The sequence below is a fragment of the Stylophora pistillata genome, chromosome 8 (assembly GCF_964205215.1).
Source record: "Stylophora pistillata chromosome 8, jaStyPist1.2, whole genome shotgun sequence".
Taxonomy (NCBI): Eukaryota; Metazoa; Cnidaria; class Anthozoa; order Scleractinia; family Pocilloporidae; genus Stylophora; species Stylophora pistillata.
In genome coordinates, this window is record NC_142526.1 from 10,774,111 (window position 1) to 10,793,135 (window position 19,025).

The 19,025-nt window shown below is 38.2% G+C and overlaps 2 protein-coding genes and 1 long non-coding RNA gene across 4 annotated transcripts; 1 reads left to right on the forward strand and 2 right to left on the reverse strand.

Moving 5' to 3' along the window:
- Nucleotides 1-1,253: 1,253 nt before the first annotated feature.
- LOC111332456 (uncharacterized) lies at nucleotides 1,254-5,077 on the reverse strand. 2 transcript variants are annotated; one of them, XM_088729856.1, is made up of 4 exons: nucleotides 4,570-5,077; nucleotides 4,377-4,417; nucleotides 3,000-3,418; nucleotides 1,254-2,221 (listed from the first exon to the last, which is right to left on the reverse strand). In XM_088729856.1, the coding sequence occupies exons 3-4, from the start codon at nucleotides 3,411-3,413 to the stop codon at nucleotides 1,442-1,444; spliced, it is 1,194 nt and encodes a 397-aa protein (XP_088585982.1). In that variant the 5' UTR covers nucleotides 3,414-3,418; nucleotides 4,377-4,417; nucleotides 4,570-5,077; the 3' UTR covers nucleotides 1,254-1,441. The 2 variants fall into 2 exon arrangements, with proteins under 2 accessions (XP_088585982.1, XP_022793530.2); XM_022937795.2 differs by lacking the exon at nucleotides 4,377-4,417.
- Nucleotides 5,078-5,532: 455 nt separating this feature from the next.
- LOC111332457 (proteasome subunit beta type-6-like) lies at nucleotides 5,533-17,818 on the reverse strand. Its single transcript, XM_088729861.1, has 7 exons — nucleotides 17,663-17,818; nucleotides 17,521-17,588; nucleotides 16,419-16,550; nucleotides 15,493-15,622; nucleotides 14,885-14,939; nucleotides 14,666-14,755; nucleotides 5,533-5,763 (listed from the first exon to the last, which is right to left on the reverse strand). The coding sequence occupies exons 1-7, from the start codon at nucleotides 17,759-17,761 to the stop codon at nucleotides 5,636-5,638; spliced, it is 702 nt and encodes a 233-aa protein (XP_088585987.1). The 5' UTR covers nucleotides 17,762-17,818; the 3' UTR covers nucleotides 5,533-5,635.
- On the forward strand, nucleotides 5,734-6,942 carry LOC148724930 (uncharacterized). The gene is made up of 2 exons (XR_015990481.1): nucleotides 5,734-5,857; nucleotides 6,186-6,942. It is a non-coding gene; the product is annotated as an uncharacterized LOC148724930 (long non-coding RNA).
- Nucleotides 17,819-19,025: the final 1,207 nt, after the last annotated feature.

The following is a 19,025-nucleotide window of genomic DNA, read 5'->3' on the forward strand; positions in this document are numbered from 1 at the left end:
CATTCTTCGACTTCGTGAGCGCGGGATTGCGGATGCACTAGTTTAACGGCCATATCATTTCATCATTCTTTGACTTCAGGAAAGCTTGAATGCGGGACCACTGGTTTAAATGTCCTCTCTTTTACTATTATTTTTCGGCATCGGGACTGCAGGAGCAATCCATTCACAACGGTCAATAGTGGCTGGGTATTCTGAAGTTGCTGCCATCAACTTCTCAAGCAATATTTGATTCAAATTTTTCTCGTGTTCCACTCAGTCTCCTTCAGAACGAAGAATAACCATAGTCGTACAACGATTACAACTTCACCGCTTTTCCAACACGACTAATACGTTTCCTTAATTTACAAACCGCTCTCCCCGAGTCGCGCGTTGATTCGCTGAAATTTGAAGACCTGTCAAACCACAAATTATCAAGAACGCTCTGATTGGTGCGATATCGAAAAATACTACAATCTGATTGGTTTGTGATACACCAAAACATTGCGCCAATCACATTGCTTTGAGATACACCAAAAAAAAGATGCGCCAATCAGATTGCCTAGAGATACACCAAATTGCGCTAATCAGATTACAGTACACCAATACACACCACTCTATACGCTTACATGTAGTTATTTTTTTTTGAAAAAATAACTAAAAAAGCATTAACTTTTCCTTGAACTAGAATGTCTTTTTTCAGGCTCCATTACCCTCCAGTTGTGCGTAACAATCTCTTTTTTATGAAGTCGTGACGCATGAGTCTGACCCAAAAAAATATTTGACGTAGACTTCTCTCTAATCCGAATGTTTGTTGTATGCGACCTGTCAAATATTTTTACTGAAAAAGTGTAGCAAAAATTCATAAGATGAAATAAAAGTTTGATTCCTTTGTATATCACAGATCATAACCACACGTAACGTTCATACTCTTTTGACCTGAGATAAATTCCGCTGAGTTTTCGCTTGCTTTTTTACATGAATCTGTTCAAAGGAAAATTAACATTCTCCATGATTTTCTGCCGAAAAGTTTCCGACAGGTTGTAGCCTTTTAAAATTCCTTGGTTCTTTTCCCTTTGTCTTTCATTCTTCACACGAATCTTCAGGAGATTAGTGTTTCACACTAAAACAAAACAAAATGTCATCCTAGCAAAAATTTGAGGGAGGGGGGGCTAAAAGCATCCCCCAGTCCCCCCTCCCTCCATTCTCGCTGTCTCTGGAGTTAGATATGGTGATATGATCTGATGATCTGATGCGTTAAAAGTACAAAGTCTTGCCACGTTTTGACTGTTTTGTGCAATTTATTGAACCATTAAATACCCTGAAATTGCAACTCTCGCTAGCAATTAATTAACGAAGGTGACCAATTGAAAGTAAAATCAAAATGTGTGCGACAGAGAGTTTTCAAATCCCGCCATTTTTTAGAACTGTTGATCATGACTGAATTTTTCCTTAAATATTTTGCTCATGGAACTTTGGTAGGACATGCACCATGAAGATTCACCTCGGCGTATTCCGGTTCTTTCCTTTCAAACAACACTTGAGCCGTCAGTGGAGCGTTTGAGCCTGATGACAACTTTCCGGAAAACTCGATTCGAATTTTCTCACATTGCTTTAGGTTGGCACTCTGGATCTGCCCCGGGAAATTCTCGATGTAATAGGTTTGTCCGTCTTGAGACTTTCCGGCGAGCTTGGCTGCGTTCAGATTGGTTATTTCAGCAACTGGTCTGGAGAACTCCAAAATAATTTTCCATCCGCCTCGCACAGAATCTATCACTTGCAACTCAAACCTCATCTTAAAGTTATTTGGCGGCCATTGCTGAATCAATTCTGCGCTGGCGCGTTCTTGTGGGGCCGATGGTCCAGGGACTGGGACAGGCAGATCAAAATCTTCGCATTTCGTCCAATTTGGGTTGAAAACGAAGAATGCGTTCGGTGCAGCTTCGTACGGCTTCGCTTTGTAGCAGTTAAATTCAATGCGTAGACTCGATTTCGCTTTGAGCTTCTTGTTGTAGGGCCTGGGTCCAAGACAAAAAGAGTCGGTCGTCGATGCCTTTGGAAGCGAGACCGTTGCCTTGTCGATGGCAAAATTCTTCGTGCTGATGTTCTTGGTGAACTTGAGTGATATGCTCCAGTCACTCACGACCTCTGGGACACGGTATTCAATGATCATTTTAAAGCCGGTATTTGATTCATCGATCGGCTTCAGTGGATAAATCGGTATCGCCTGTTGAGGTGTTGTGGGCTGCAAATGGAAACATTTAAAAAATTTTATCATTTTTTTACATTATTTTCCAGCATAAATAGATTTAGATCTTGAAGCTAAATCAGTGTTAGGCCGATCAGACGAAGGATACCAGGTCTGAGGATGATTGACAATAACCTAATGTTTATTACTTGACCTGTAAGGATTTCATGAATTTTGTTGCTTCCCATGGGCTAATCAAATAAGTATAATCATGTGTGAAAAAACAAAAGGACCAATTTTTTTTATGGAGCGGAAGACTTCAGAGAAAGGAGAACACATTATCTAAATGTTTCAATGCGCTACCTCACATTATTTTGGATCTTTAGCGCTTACTTCAGTTCCACGTACTACTCGTAAGATTTCAATCCACTACTCTACGTAAAAAAGCCAACTTCTATTACCACAGAACTTATAAAAACCGACCTAACAACAGCTTTTCTTATTTCAGAACTTCGATGTAATATTTGAGGAGGAAACATTTAAACTGTGGAGCTACTTGAAGTCAAAATGCAAATGTAACCACGCGTGCCAACAGAAAAAAATAAAACTAAATTGGAACCCAGGCTGTTGATCCGTTCCCGGAAGCAAAGCTGAGGAACATGGGAACGAAAAATAAATCGACAACTCTCTTGTCTACTTTCTTCCGTCTCTAGCTTTGTCCCATTATCCCCTTCGTGTTGTACTTATTTTGAGTCGTTCCCATGTCTCTCGCACTTCTAGAAAGGAACGAACACAACTGGGGACGAGTCGTCTCCAAAATGTCGAGTTTACCAACCGGGGGCTGAGTGGGGAGTCGAGGACTTATGTTTCCACCTTTGAATAGAACTGTGACGTTACCAGGGGGGGAGTTTCTCTTGCCTTTGTACGCCACCACAGCAAATGTCAGAACTTGACCCGTTGCCAATTTTTTATTGAAATATTCTTCTTTGAGATCGTGTATTCTTTGGTCGGCAGATTTTTTCAAAACGATCGCTCTCCATACGTCGATCTTTTTGATTGGCTGGGAAAATATCAGTGCGATCCTCCAACCGTTAGGGACTGGATACTGCATTTTGACGGTGATGATGAGCTTGAAGGCCTCGGCCCAGTCGTGTTCCAATTCTGCTGAGCCGTAAATCATTGGCGAGTCAGCGGTCTTACAACTCAAAGCTCCCAAAAGGACTAGTGAAATGGACCAATACAAGTGCATATTTCCTGTGAAGGTGAGACAAAAACGAAGCAGCCAATGTGCAAAAAAAAGAGAAAAAATTAGGAAACTTTTCATAGGTTCTATGGAGAGAACGTCAGCTTTTACTGTTACCACGCACAGAGAGAAATTAAGGCTATTTTCAGCACCAATTGATTATAAAAATCTGAAATGTATACTTACGTTTCCTAATATGCAATCTTGAAGTTAGGAAGACATCGATCTTTACCTTCATTCTCGCTCAGTTTATTTAAATGTAAAGCGTAAATAATAAAACTGTTGGGAGATTGCAGCTTTGCAAATAAAACTAGTTAAGATTGTTGTTCGATCTTTTTATTGCAGCTGCTTCTCTTGTTCTGAGATAATTCCCAAAGTTTCCGTATTTACATTTAACAAAGCAGTCGATGACACATTGCAAGACAAATCCATTTATGGATGCAAAGAAAAACTTTCTAGATTTTGTAATTCTGATCCTCAAAGTCAACTTTTTAAGATATTCATTTGCGAAATTAGAGGACAAAACCCAACCAACCAAAGGTGGGGCGATTCTGATCTCCAGAATGAACTCTTTTAGATATTAATTTGTGAAATTAGAGGACAAGCCCTGACCAAAGAGATGGGGGAGGGGAGGGAGGGAGGGGTAGATTAAAATTTCTACGAAATCCGGTATTCGAGTTCTTTACCTTCATAGAAAATAAATAGGACCGACGTTGGGGCTGAAAACTTGAGGGACACATCAATACCCTAATTTTCAAAATCGAGGATATAAATCAACCCCACAGAACATTCGTACTCAAATAGCTGATATGACTGTTCCCCCTTCCCCTCCCCCCTCCACCTTACCAAGATATTATATTCTCTTGACCTAGCCGAATGAATCCTTGCTTCCCTCAACATCGCAGTAAAAGGCTCGGGAGGTTTTCACAGTTAGAGGTGTCAGGTTAATATAGGTAGACAAGTACTTACAACAGTTAACGACCAATCGTGAACAGTAGCTTTTCCCCGTACTGTGAGTAATGAAGAATTAACTCATTCAAAAAGTCAAAACATCTTCAAATTTCCCCACCTAAAACGGTCTTCTAAACCTGTCACTTCAACAAATCATACACCTTCATCTATTTTAAGACGAAGAAGTCGTAGAATGTTTTAAAACTCTTACCAAAAAAACGTCAGCGCAATCTTTTTTATCACTGGTCAGAACTGTGCTGTTGCAGAGAACCGTGATGCCGACGAAGAGATCTCAAGAAAGATAATGCCTTCTTTTATTCATTCTCTGTTACCTTGGGAGACAGTTCTACCTCTGGAAACAATCTCGTTGTCTAAATAATTTAATGACATCTTTTCTTTTCTTTCCTCTACCTTTGTGATGAACTCTTTACAAAAGCAAACAAATATCTTTTACGGAAGTAAACAATATCATCGCATAGTGTGAATTCACCTTTGCAAAATTTTGTAACCTTAAGGCGTCTCGGTATTGGTCTCCGATAGCTTAAAAATAATGAATTACTTTAGACTTCAGATGACTATTCTAAATCTTCCGCCTTTCTTAGAAGGGATTCACCTCGCACAAGGAAAAGTAAATAAGATTCAGTTTTAGTCTGAACTGTACCAAACCGGTAATTATTCTCTTCGAAATGTTTACGGTTTCTTGGGTTTTTGTTGTCATTGTCTCACTAAATGTTTAGATAAAAGTTGACGAGACAGAGATTGATAATTTTTCATCGAGAGCTGCGAAAAAGCTCTCTTCCTCTGTAGAAGACTGCTTGGGGACAAAGAGAAAAGAGACCATTAATCAGGCGACATTTTATGGCGAAAGAAAAAACCTCTTAGGAAAACTCAGAATGTTTAAATGAGAAAAATTATGTTTCAATTTTGCGCTATTATTTGCGGAAACAGGAAGGTTTAATTCAAATGTCAAATATCATTTACTGCATAAAAGCTTTTAAGCTTGTACACAGATTTATCTGGATTTATTTCGCAACAATGAATTGTCTTAAATTAGACATCATCTAAATAGGTTGCTCGTATTGCTCGTCGCTAGCTGCAACTCAAGCAAAACAAGTTTAATAAAAGGTCGCTTTCAAGTTTTTCCAAGGTTCAAAAATTATTGACAATACCCGAGTTGGACTACTCAAACTAAGAGATTTTATTTCTGCTCTACAGACGGTGAGTAATTTCAATACAAATAAAATGTTAATGGAACAGGAAACTTTCAGTGCTGCTGTTTATCCTTCGTAGAATGTTGGAAGCTCATTTCCTAGAATAACTCTCCTCTCTATGCCTGACTCATCAATGGCTGCCAAACGGATTATTCCACCTGATGAACCATCCCTGGACATGGCCAACGCCACAGCTGAAAGCAAACCAAAAATGAATCATTAATAGCAGGGCTTTCTATACAATTCTTATAATTTCAGCTCTGAGAGCTAAATCAAACAACATCCAAGGTGATATTGTTTGTTCTTTTCACAACCTTTCTACATAACATAGGCATGCTACGCATGCAGGAGTTATTTTTTTCGTTACGCAGGTTGAAATGTGTAGTGTTTTAGTTAAATAAAAAATTAAACTTTAGTAGCTAACACAATTACTGGTAACCCAGTAGTTTACATTGTGGGCTGTATTAAAAAGAATTGTAAAAACTAGATTATCAAGAACAGCATGCACATAAATATATTCAAAACGTTCTAGAGATAGTAAAATGTTCACGATCTGAATTACTTTGTAAAAAATTGTTCACTAAAAGTTTCTCAAAATTGCTTTCATCTATAACAGTTTTAAATTTGTCGTCCAGACGGTTCCATAAGTAAGTGGCACTCGCATGAAATGTTCGAAGGCCTGCGTTGGAGCGACATTTCGGCACGGCGAGATGATCATGGAAAGAAGCTCGCGTATTATAAGAATGGGTGTTTTTTACAGAAGTTCTATAGCTTGTAAAATAATGCGGACACTCTCCGTTCACAATTTTGAACATCATGCACAATTTCTTCATGCGTATTACATCATCAGTTGGCATCCATTGTAGTTTCTTGAACATTTGAACCGAGTTATTGTGAAAACTAGCATCTAATATTAACCTACTACAACGTTTCTGCACTTTAAGTATTCTTAACAATATTGGTCATTAGGGGCGTTACCCCAAACCGAACAGCAATATTCAAAGACAGGCTTAATAAGCGCATTAAATAACAATTTTCTGCAGTGGAGGTCAAGGTAGCCATTCGCTCTTTTTAACAGATAAATTCTAGAGTTCAGCTTCCTAATCAAGTATTCGATGTGGTTGTGCCAGCTAACGTGCTTGTCGATCTTGACGCCTAAGAGTTTTTCATCCTTGGCTTCTTCTAAGCGGTCGCCATTTAAGTAAAGATCTAAGGTTGGGTTATTAGCGTATTTCAATTTTTCAGTTAATCATTTACCTTAGCTAATTAATATTCTTAAGCTGTATGTATACATGTTGTACATATGTGACCTGTTCATCTGGAATGTAATCACGTGTAATATATAGTTGAGTTGAATAAAGACTTGCGCATGAGTAGAGTTCTGCGTCCTGAGTATAACTCTCTATCGCAATATTACCGAACCCAAGAACTCGACAAAATGGGATACTATACAACTGATGCTGGTGTCTGAATAATTGTTGGCAAAAAGAAACTGCATTGGTACAACGCTTCCTGCAGTCCTCTCCACAGCCTTAATTTGACCTTGTCACGCAACGCTCTCTCTCTTTCTCTAGGCGTAAAGCGCACCACTTTTGTAACCTTTTGTATCTCAAGTAATGACTTGTTGAGGAATGCTGAAAAAGTCATAATTAAAGCGTGCATGGGTCTATCAGTGTTTCGTTCGTGTTCTGTTAAAATTTCAAAAGAACTGACGCATTTTACGATTTTTTATTAACTTTTCAAAAGTGAAATGTAACCTTTGTGGCATCCTTTGGGGTAAGGGTACATTTTAAAGGGTAATTGGCATTTTCCACGGCAATTAATCGATAGATCGATAGCTAATACACACCACTAGGTTCTCTTAACTACCCGGAAAATTTTAAAACCAGTTTTATGCACGTTTCAAAAAATCAGGTAAATGTACATGCCCTTTCATCCGAAGTCAAGCTTGGCAATTCAATATAAGCCCTTGAAATGGAGTTTTGAACTTGACAAGTCCACTACGACTATGTCACTCAACATTTCGAGCTAGATTTTTAATGACATGTAGTCCCATACCAACTATTTATGCTGGCAAAGTTTCAGCTTTTTAGCTTTTTTTCGTTGCTCTCGGCAACCATTTAACCAACCTACACCCTTGACTGTAATGCGGGTTACAGGAGTGCCACTTTCGCTAGATTTTTCTCAAAGGGAGATTCCCATTTAAAAGCGTCGAAATCAAATAAACTTTGGTACAAACAATCACCACGCTGTATGCTTACTGACACATTCATTTTAAGATGGTGGATTCAATTTTATAGTGCTGGGATCAACCAAGTTGATCAATTAAAAATTTACTACAACCCACAGTTAAACCATACGAGTATATACACTTTTTTTAGCCGACAGTAGGTGTCAAAATTAATGGTCACCAATACTTTTGAACACCGGTGAGAACCTTAAGAAATGTAGAAATTGTTATTCCTTTCATGAAGATTATGTATTCAATAGATTGCTGTATTATATTCCTCTCACGGTCCTCATCTATACCGTCCCTTAAAGTGCACCTACACCCAAAAAATTTATTTCGCTTAACGAAGTAAGCTTATTTTTTTGAGTATTTCTGCGCAAAAATTTTTTTATTTGCTCAAATCTTCAATTTTCTATGCCCAGTCAAAATACGGAAAATCGGCCGCCATCTTGCCCCACGACCGAGTTTAAAGAGGAATGGCTCTAGTGGGTAATGTGACGTCAAATCGAGAACACGAAAGTCTGCTTTTCACACATTTTCACTTGTTTGGGAAGGTTGTAGTTGATAATTGTCCGAAAATATGCCGACTAAGTGTGTTGTAGAAGGATGTAGCAACGTGCGAAATTTGCAAGAGGGTATCGCGCTCCATACAATCTTCATACAACACACCTAGTCGGCATATTTCGGACGATATCGACGACAATCTTCCCAAACAAGTGAAAATGTGTGAGATGCAGACTTTCGTGTTCTCGATTTGACGTCACATTACCCGCTAGAGCCATTCTTCTTTAAACTCGGTCGTGGGGCAAGATGGCGGCCGATTTTCCGTATTTTGACTGGGCATAGAAAATTGAAGATTTGAGCAAATAAAAAAATTTTTGCGCAGAAATACTCAAAAAAATAAGCTTACTTCGTTAAGCGAAAAAAATTTTTTGGGTGTAGGTGCACTTTAAATTCTGTTCCTTCTTTCCCGGCCGCTTAGGACATCGCGTTATAACAGAAAGGGCAATATCAAGCTGGCTAAAACCAAATGAAGCTCGCTGATTTCAACAAGAATAGATAGGCAATCCTTAAATGGTAGAAAAACATTGTGATTTTAAGCGAGCTCAGTCAGTGTAGTATGATAGTATAGTTTCCAGGCTGCATAGTTTCGGAAACCTTTTTTTTTATCCCATCTAATACACACTACCACGTGGATCCGCCAACCTTCCTCATTTTAGGTGACTTTCTTTCGCCATTGCTGACCCTGTCCCTTACCTAAGGGTGAGTCTGTTAATCGCTTTATATAGGCCTCATTTCATTTTAATGATCAGAGGACGGTTTGGACATGTAGAACAGGCATTGACTAGAGCGTCTGTGGTATCGTCCATTCCAAAGAGCGTGCATGATTGCAAATGAAATGTTAAAAGAGGAATCAAACATTTGCGAAACTGACGGCATATAAGCTACCTTACTTTACGCTGACTTTTGCAGTTTCTTACTTAGCGATAGATTAGTGGTAAAGATTGATCGCTTAGTTTTAGATTTCTTGGTGCTCGGTTCAAGCTGCGAGATAACCTTGCACTACACAAAGACTCTTTAATCTGATTTCAGTACTGAAAAACGGTATTATCAACTCGGCATAGTTCAACTACATTTGTTCTTGTAGGATACCTAATTGTTTTCTACTCAATGACATGAATTTACCACCATCATTAAGAGATATTGGTATGCAAATGAGACGTCATCCGCTAATTTCAAATAACGAAAAAACACCAAAACCCAAAAGCAAAAACAAACGAACAAAAAGTACTTCCAAGATAAGGGTGTAATCTCCACTTCCTAAAGTTTCATGTTTTATCATTGAAATGAGGATTAACTACTTACTAACACAGCTCAATTAAAGCACCCCCATTAGTCAATTTAACGTCCACTATTTGCGCAAGGGTGACCGCTGACGATTGCCTTCACTCTTAGCAGGCGCACTGATGTGTCGCAACATGGTGCAAACGTTCAAGGTCGAAAAATGAAAACGCCGTTAATTCGCGAGTTTTTATATTTTACTTCTATTTCCTTGCGAAAGTGAATAGCTACCTATAGAATATAGATCCTCTGTGATACTGAATTATTAGAACTCCACGATTCGTCCCTTATCATTCCAATTATCCATTCCTTTAAATTTTGGGTCAAGGATTGCGTAAGAACCACACACGTTAAACTGAAAAAGCTGCGTTCTCAGGAAAAACCGGTGTTAAAACCTACGCTATCGAGTTATGGATACACCTGGGATATTTACAAAGTACTTCAGAATCTAAGTCACTCTCGGCTATCGCCTCAAGCGACTCTTATCTTATAGTTCTTTCGTTGTTATGATCATAACTCAACAGTGTACATTGTGGCGTGTAACCTTTTTGGTAAACCAAATATCACTTAAATAATAAGAAAAAAGTTTCAAGTGTTTTACAAACGTGTAAGTGCGTAACTTGTTAAGCCAGTTTTGTTCGGGCGCGGAGCACTTGAAAAGTTAAGTTGAAGATATTTAATCTCTATCAGCAACTTATTTTTATAGACTCTCTTGCATTTATCTTAAGAACGTGTCCTTGTGAGATGCAAGCAATATCAAAATTTGAGTCTACATGGCACCATCCAGAATTTGATACTGTTTTGTGTACATACTGGTATAAGACCAAGTTAAAAGCCTGCCAAATATTTTTCCCAAAGTCCGAACAGTTCACGAGATAAAGTGGTTCGAGCTGTTGATTCAGCAGGAGAGATAAACGAGGAGGAATTTGGAACTGATTACAGCACTCATCCAAGCATTCAGGCCATACTAATTAACCATTCTTCAAACATGACGACAAATTTCGATTTTGAACTTACTAACTCAAAGCAAATGGAGAAGCTTTTGTCAGAAATGAATACGCGTAAATCCTGCGGCCATGACCTTATACCTTCACGATTACTGAAGGATTCTGCATTCGTGGTATCAGAGCCTCTTACAAAATTATTGAACTGTTCAATCAATCTAGGTCACTATCCTTCACGCTGGAAAATGGGGCAAGTGACCCCTTTATTTAAGAAGGACAAGGAATTTTGTAAAAAGAACTATAGACCCGTATCTGTTCTTTCGGGCCTCAATAACATTTTTGAACGAATCCTAGCAAAACAACTTGAACCTTTTTATCAAGATATATTATCAGATTTTATCTCTGCCTATAGACCAAATTACAGCTGTGAAACCTCTTTATTAAGACTGATAGAAGACTGGAGGAAAAGTTGCGATAGTAAAGAAACTGTGACAGTCGTTTCTATAGACTTATCAAAAGCTTTCGACACTATCACGCTCTCTTGCTTGCCAAACTCAAGGCTTATGATCTTGGCGAGATGAGCATTGGACTCTTGAGAAGCTACCTTTTTGCAATGATACAGCGCGTAAGAATTGGAGACACATTTTCTGAATGGGAGTTAGTGAGAAGTGGGTTCCCCCAAGGAAGTGTCCTTAGCCCCATATTTTTCAACATTCACATCAATGATTTATTCTATCACATTAAGCAAGCAAATTTGAATGCCTATGCCGATGATCAACAGTTGCACTCGTCTGACAAGGACCTCGAAACGCTAAACACACGGCTGGAATGCGAACTTGGAATTACTAACAGTTGGTATGACAGTGAAATGGCATGATTGTAAATCCAGACAAGCATCAGGCAATGGTGATTGGTGCGAATAGTGAATTTGAACTTTCTTTTCCTGTCAAACTCCGACAACTCACTGAGCGCTTTTGTAAATCGGACCTAAATATCAAACTAGTTTCAATTCTTTTAAAATTACAAGCATGTTCAGTGTTAAAGATCGTACTCCTGATGCTCTAAAATCCATGGTAGTTTATCAATTTTCTTGTGCGGGATGTAATTCCCGTTATATTGGCGAAACTAGGCGCCACTTCTCTACTAGGATAAAGGAGCACACGGAAAGCGATAAAAACTCGCATATTTTTAAGCATTTCAACATATCTCCTTCTTGTAAGAACAAATACTCCCTTTCTTGCTTTAGTATTCTGGATTCTGCTGACAACTCTATTGATTTAACTCAAAGAAGCTTTTTTATATAAATAAGATAAAACCTGAACTTAACAATTACAGCATTATAACACTTTTCTGGCGTTTTAGTTCACACCTTTGATGTTTGGTGTCACGTTGTAATTAGTACCCGCTTTTGTATTACATCATACTGTAAATATTTTATTCATCTACTTGTCTGTTATATAATTACTCACGTTCTGTTACTCATTGATTGAAGATGGCACAAGCATGCCGAAACATGTCTCTCAAAAAAAGTTGTCTATTTCTTACAATATTTGAGCTTGAATTGTCACATCTCACAGATGTGATTTAACGTTAATAAAAAATTTGGTGTTCTCAGGCGCGTAGCGTCCTATACGCATAGATGCACGTGCGTACTTCAAGTGACCAGAAAATTTTGAAATGTTTTGCAATTGTTTCTATTTTTACGCTCAGTTTACTTAGGTTTCGAGATCATATGTACTTGTGCGTACTTGAAAAAATGGCCACGCTACGCGCCTGGTTCTTAAGAGATTTAAAAACATTATTACCAGTAATGTAATGTTGCGTTTATATAAAGCTTTTATTTTACTACACTTTCAATATTGCTCTCATGCAGGTACAATACAAGTGCAGTACATTGATTCATTTACCCGTTTGGCTGATTAGTATCACCTTTTCGCATGGCTGCTGACTCTGCACATTGCAGAATTTTAAGCCTTGCTTGGAGACCAAAATAATCCATTTTAAAGGACAATGGTCATACAGAGGAAGATATTCTTCGACTTAGCTTGGTCGTTAAGTTACCATTAACGCGAGCTTTGTTAAGTTAATGCTAAACGGCATCTTGAATGCTAGAAAAACAGTAGCCGAACAAAACTACATTGACGCTGATCGATCGACTATGTTAAATTCGGCATTGCTTCACTGGAATTTACCCCTAAATGATAATAACTCAGTTATTAAAGTAGGGCGGGAACAATGCAGCTCCTTTTCTCTGAATTATATATTTATATTTAGAAAAGTGCTTCATTCGTTATTTCACTGAAAACACACTATTCAGAAATATGGCGTTACTGAAGTGCCACAAAAGTTACACAAGTGCCACAAAAGTTACACAAGTGCCACAAAAGTTACATGAGTGCCACAAGTTACACGAGTGCCACAAGTTACACGAGTGCCACAAAGTTACACGAGTTCCAAAAAGTTACACGAGTGTCACAAAAGTTGCAAGGGTGCCACAAAAGTTACATGAGTGCCACAAAAGTTACATGAGTGCCACAAAAGTTACATGAGTGCCAGGTTACAGTAGTGCCATAAGTTACATAAGTGCCATTAAAGTTACAGAAGTGCCACTGTAGGTTACACGAGTGCCTCTTTAGGTTACACAAGTACCACAGTGAGGTTACAAAAGTGCCTTTACGTGTAGCTCTCTCTCTCTCTCTCTCTCTCTCTCTCTCTCTCTCTCTCCAAGTTGCATGACGAGACCAAACAACGACCTGCTCGTAGGTTAAGTATTGGGCGCGCATCAACGATAAGCTTGTTACAGTTTACACTCATCTTTCGAGTGCACTTAAATATATTTATTTAAAGTACAAACCTAATACCGTGAATCACATCTATTGTTAACGTACTGATGACAACAACAACCCTTGGGAACAGTTAAAGTTTTGGCCGATTGTTTAAATTCGATTAATTAATATGATCATCTTACGTAAACATTGGCGATTGAATCCATTCGTAAATTAATATTGCGGACAAAAAAATTATACTTTTCTTTTTCTTTCAAAAAAACTTGTGGAAGTCACTGCCACATACCCTTAATTTCAATCAGTCAAAAAACTTGAGGTCTATAAAATGCCTTCTGTGATATATCGTTCTGAGGCAAAAAAAACTTCAAAGGTTTGTTATTAGATGTAAGCAAGAGAAATCCTTGTAAGCAAAATCATCGCGTTCAAATGCAAATTTTTAATGAGTGATCCCGCATTTCCTCTGGCGATTTTAGTTTTCCCAAATTGTCATAGATGGCATCGACCTGTTCCATAACTCTCCATGATGTTAACAAACCATAAAAAGCACTCGACAGCGATTTTGCTGAAACAGCAAAGCCCTCAATTCGAACCAATTCAATTCAATCCGCTGATCCACAAATCCGGCCCAAATATAGGCTCCGTGTAGCCTCTTGTTCAGTAACAGATGGTTACCTCAAAATAATCTTCCATGTAATTTTGCAGTGTAAAGCTCTATTTGATCTCTTACAGCCTCTGGACAAAGATACTTTCCGGTCTCCGTTCTTCAAACAAGTGAAAGTAGATTGAACCAAGAGAAAGTATCACTCTTCAAAGGATAATAAGGTGGGCTACTCGATTGGTTGTTGCCTATCTGGACTTTGCCCTGTGCGTGCGAAATACGTGATGATAAAATGCAGGTTGTTTACAGGAAACTGACACGCAATGAGGTAAAGTCCAGGTTAGCTTAAAGCGAATTTTATTGGTGGAAAACGTCTAAGCACGTGAGAGTTGCGTGGAAAATTAACCGACCGTACCATTCTGTCCCTTGTGAAATATTTTTCATTGAGGTAGATTTATACGTATGATGCACGATCCTCGCAGTTGATAGCGCTATTTAAGCAATAACGAAAATCAGACCTGACAAAAATCAGGCCTGCACGGGACTCGAACCACTGACCTCTGTGATACTAGTGCAGCGCTCTGCCAATTGAGCTAACAAGCCAACTGGGAGCAGGCCGTTAAGTTGATTCGTAATAAAAAAATAAAAAAATAAAAAAAAAAAAAAACGTTTTTCCAAGTGCATTTCAGTACCAACCATTTGCCACAAAATTGAAGCACTCTTCCTTCGTCATTCCCTGTTTGTAAGTGACATCACAATGGCCATAAATATATGTACTTCCAGATCCTGAAAAACAAAACATAAACATTGAAAATCCTTATGATATGGTTAAAAGCTATCTTTGTATTCAACCCTGCAAAACACTTCCTACAAGGTAAAGTGTAGCTGCTAATTTAAGTGTCTTTTGATTTTTACCTCCTATGGCAAAGGGCTGCCTTACACACATTCCACCCAAGGGAATTGAGAAAACCTACCAGAAAAAGAGAAAAAAAAAAACATCAAACATTAATAAACTAATCATGGTACATGCTTAGCAATAATTTCAAGAAACTGAACGGTTCTATGAATAAGATATGCAAAATTTGCATATAACATTATGCAATGAAGAAATCAAGCTTTAGAATTGATCCAAACACTGTTTCAACAGTTTTTTTTTTTTTTTTTTAACAAACATACTGGTATGCCTCTGAAAATGATATGTGATTGGTAATCACAACTATCTTAGTGCCTCCCTCTAGAATTCTGACTGATATCTAGCATTATTTATTTTTGTAACAATTGTTGTTCTTGAATGTTATCTTCCTTATTGCAAAATTTGGTCCCATTTTAACTATTGCAAACTACTGACACTATGGACACTAATACAAAAATGACCATTATAATAGCAAGGAACAAGTGATAAATTTTGTCTAATTCTTGTCATTCTGTTTCCTTAAGGATATAACTTGTTGGTTGTATTTCATTGATGGTGGTAACAGCCATGGCATTACTGTAAATAAGATATGCACATCATACAACTGTACCTGTCCTCCTTCTCTCTTGTCCCAGCCTGCACAAATAATTCCAGCTGTCAGCGAATCACGGTTACCATAGCAAACCTCACGGAAGACATTAGCCACTGTTTTCACAAGTGGCTGCTCACCCATTTCAATGCTACCAAAAAAAGAAAAGCATCATACCCTATATTTTCCATTCAGCGGCATTTCATTTTAACAGCGAATGCACTGTTAAAAGTATAAGGTTTCAATTTTTGAAAAGTTATCTCCGCAAATTTACCACAATTTGCAAGATATAACCTTCAACATATACTACAAAGGTTCAACACTTGAACTCCCACAAGTGATTAATGTCTAACTTCTCCTTGCAATATCCATACACAATCCAGCAAACAGGTAATGAGAATACTCAAACTTACTACACGACTCGGGCAGTCCGAGGACCAATAACTAAAATCAACCAATCAAAATGCTCTATTTCCGGTCAATATTCTCTCAGTATTGGACTGGGCACTGTCCCGAATGGTCCTGAATGATACCGCACTTGTGCCTCTTTGAACTTCAGTTGTATAATAAATCTCTTATTAACCAAGCTTGCTTGGGACTGTACTGGAAGAATATCAGCCCTCAGTCTTTTTTGTATGGACCGAGCGCAGCGAGGTCCGTACTGTCAAGACCTCAGGCCAATATTCTCCCAGTATGTCCCTCATGCTTGGTTAATAAGATATATTTATTGGTCAGAAGTTGTTATCTGAAACACCAAATTCTTGTAACTAATTTACACGAAAATAAGTAGCAGCTAGAGGGGAGAATAAACAATCAGATCATGGGGAATTGAAGAAGTTACATGTAGAAATCATTACCAATATAGTTCAAAGAAAAGAGACTTACATAGAGAAGAAAATAAAAAAGAGCTTTTTCTCTAATCAACTTAACAAATATACCCATGTTACCTGATGAAGTTCAAATGATACTTAGCAATATCAGCAATGGCCTGAGTAGCAGCCGCAGATCCTGAACGGCAACAAAACACTTTATCTGTTACTGGAGTCAACTTATCTGTCACTCGGTTTGCTATGTATGCACTGCATGAGGGAAAAAAGATATAAAAAGAAGTCATACTAGTCTGGTGGCTCTATGATTTCCTTAGCAAATTGTTTTTTTTTTCCAGAAAAAATGCAGGTTTGTCACATGGGGGACCTAAGCATCTAGTAAGGTCTTCCTAAGCTTTTACAGTTACCCAATTGTACTCTAGAATGGTGAATAGCACTAACAAAGAGTTTACTTTTCTAATCTGATAAGTGATAAGCAAGTAATTTCTCCTAAAAATATCAATTGATTAGGGAAGGATGAAAGAAAAGTCAGGGAGAAGAACTGCAAGCCCCTGAGCAGGGAATCTGCAGCTCTAGGAGTTGAGTAAAATTCAGAGGGATTGGAGGACTGGGGTGAGAGGGCTTGAAAAGTGCAGGAATGTAGGGGACTCAACAGACAAACTTTTAAGTGCAAGGTGTCAACTACAAATGGATTGAATAACACAAATTTGAAATCCAGGTGAACGTGCAAAATAACATTTGATTGTTGTGAAAAAAGGCAACAAAATAAGATATTAAAAAAATAAAATAAAACAGAATTAGTCTGAATTTTCTTTCATCTCAATCCCAACTCCCCCAATCAAGATCCATTCCAAAGAGGGATATCAGGTTTCGAAAGAAACATTCTTCTGAGCTACACAATCTTTTCTTTTCATAACATCAAATCTCTCTTCTAATTCACAAGGGAATGTATGGAAGCTAGAACAGAGAGTAACTAAAGAACTGGACAACCTTACCTTTGATTTCAGCATAAGCCTTAATCAGCAGAATGTAAAATTCACGAATAAAGTAGTAACTTTTATGGCCATTAAAAAAACGCCGTTTGGAGCGTTCGCCATCTCTTCAAAAACAACTTTGGCCCGTCACTTTTCGCTTTAATCGAGTCAACAACTCTCATAAGACTTAGGAAATCTATCCCCTATTCATAGATTTACTCGATGACTAGGAGCAGCAATTCACCTACCCAGTTGTTGTTCGTGAGTCAGCACCAATCACCACGCCGCCATTGAACTCGACAGCCATTATTGTTGTCTGAAAAAAGCCATAAATGAGAGGTTATTCAACAGGAAACATCCAATTTCACAAAAAGTAACAATCTTTCTTACTCCTGTTCTGTGTTCTGCTGTTAGCCAGTCTGGATAATCATCAGAAGCCATGGTTTGTTCACGATGACTTAGCATTCCCTGTTGAAGCATGGCCGCCATTTTGCTTCTGCGAGCCTCGTTCCCGAGTCTGAAGTTTCATCTTGGCGTCAATTGGCGTCCAGATCTCCTCGCCACTGCGTTATAAGAGAGTATTCTCTGGGTCGGCTTAGTCTGTACCGTTGCACTTATGTCCTCTTGTTGTAGATATGTCCTCTGAGAAAGGTCTGTTCACGAAGAAAACTTCTTTAACTGGAATCGATCAAGGAGGATTGTTGACGAGCAAGGGACAAAGAAGAGCTACAAGCGTCAAAGTGGGGAACCTGGTGCTGAGGGGGTAAACAAAATACGGGAGAGAGGGACTAGACCTAGCCATGACACAGACAACAAAGTGAATAAATAACACTGTGTGAACTTAAGTTGAAAAAGCAAAGATCGAAATAAAAATATGATAAAACAAGTGAAAGCCTCTGCTAAAAGCACAAAATAAATAAACAAATAAGTAAAAATGAAAAAAATATAGAATTGCGGCTCCTGCTAACGTGTACTCTTCATAAACTAACTTCAGATGAACAAAACATACATGTTTTGAATCAAATATTGTTTAATTTGCTGGCAATGGTAGGAGACGAAAATGTCATAAAAAGGAAAATGAGGTAACAACTCAGTGGAAAAGTAGAAAATAAAGAATATAGAAGCCATAAAACTTGTTTTTAATTAATTTACTGTTCGTGCGAGAATAAATATGATGTCCTTATGGAGTTTTAATGTTATTACTTTGGCAAAATTTTTTCAAGTGTTCAGACGATAACAGTGTTCAAATAAAGATGTCAGCAATTGTGGCAGACATTCAGACAAAAGTTAATTAAAATCTGAATTTTATGACACCATGACGGACGTGTGGTGCGCCTAAATGATAAGCCCATGGTGAATGGGTAATCAAGAGCTTTCCTTTTTGCTAATTACACAATAAAGTGCAGACAAGAGGTTCTATATTTACTATATTTACTATATTTTCTTATATTTACATAATATAGAAGCGTGACCACCACGCAGCTCAAGGCGGATGGCTCATTTCACCGATGGAAAACTCTACCATCAGCCAGCATTTTAGCACAGTGCAACCACAGTTGCGAGACTGTACGACTCACAGACGTACCAATTACCAAGAATCGTCAAAGCTTCGGTTGTTGCTAATGCTACCATAATCTCAGGCTTATGTCTCGGGACAATAATCGAAAATGTTGTTATTTTGCTTGCCCTGAAACAAACTCTTCGACTGCATAACGCATCTAAAGCTCTGTTCTTCAGTTTAGCCGTCTCTTAC

Coding starts and splice junctions, on each gene's coding strand:
- LOC111332456 (XM_022937795.2), bottom strand. CDS start 3,413: ATGCACTTGTATTGGTCCATTTCACTAGTCCTTTTGGGAGCTTTGAGT. Junction 2,222..2,999: donor GACTCCCCACTCAGCCCCCG/GTTGGTAAACTC, acceptor TTCCATTTGCAG/CCCACAACACCTCAACAGGC.
- LOC111332457 (XM_088729861.1), bottom strand. CDS start 17,761: ATGGCGGCCATGCTTCAACAGGGAATGCTAAGTCATCGTGAACAAACC. Junction 16,551..17,520: donor GACTCACGAACAACAACTGG/GTAGGTGAATTG, acceptor TCCCTCATGCAG/TGCATACATAGCAAACCGAG. Junction 15,623..16,418: donor TATCATTTGAACTTCATCAG/GTAACATGGGTA, acceptor TTTTTTTGGTAG/CATTGAAATGGGTGAGCAGC.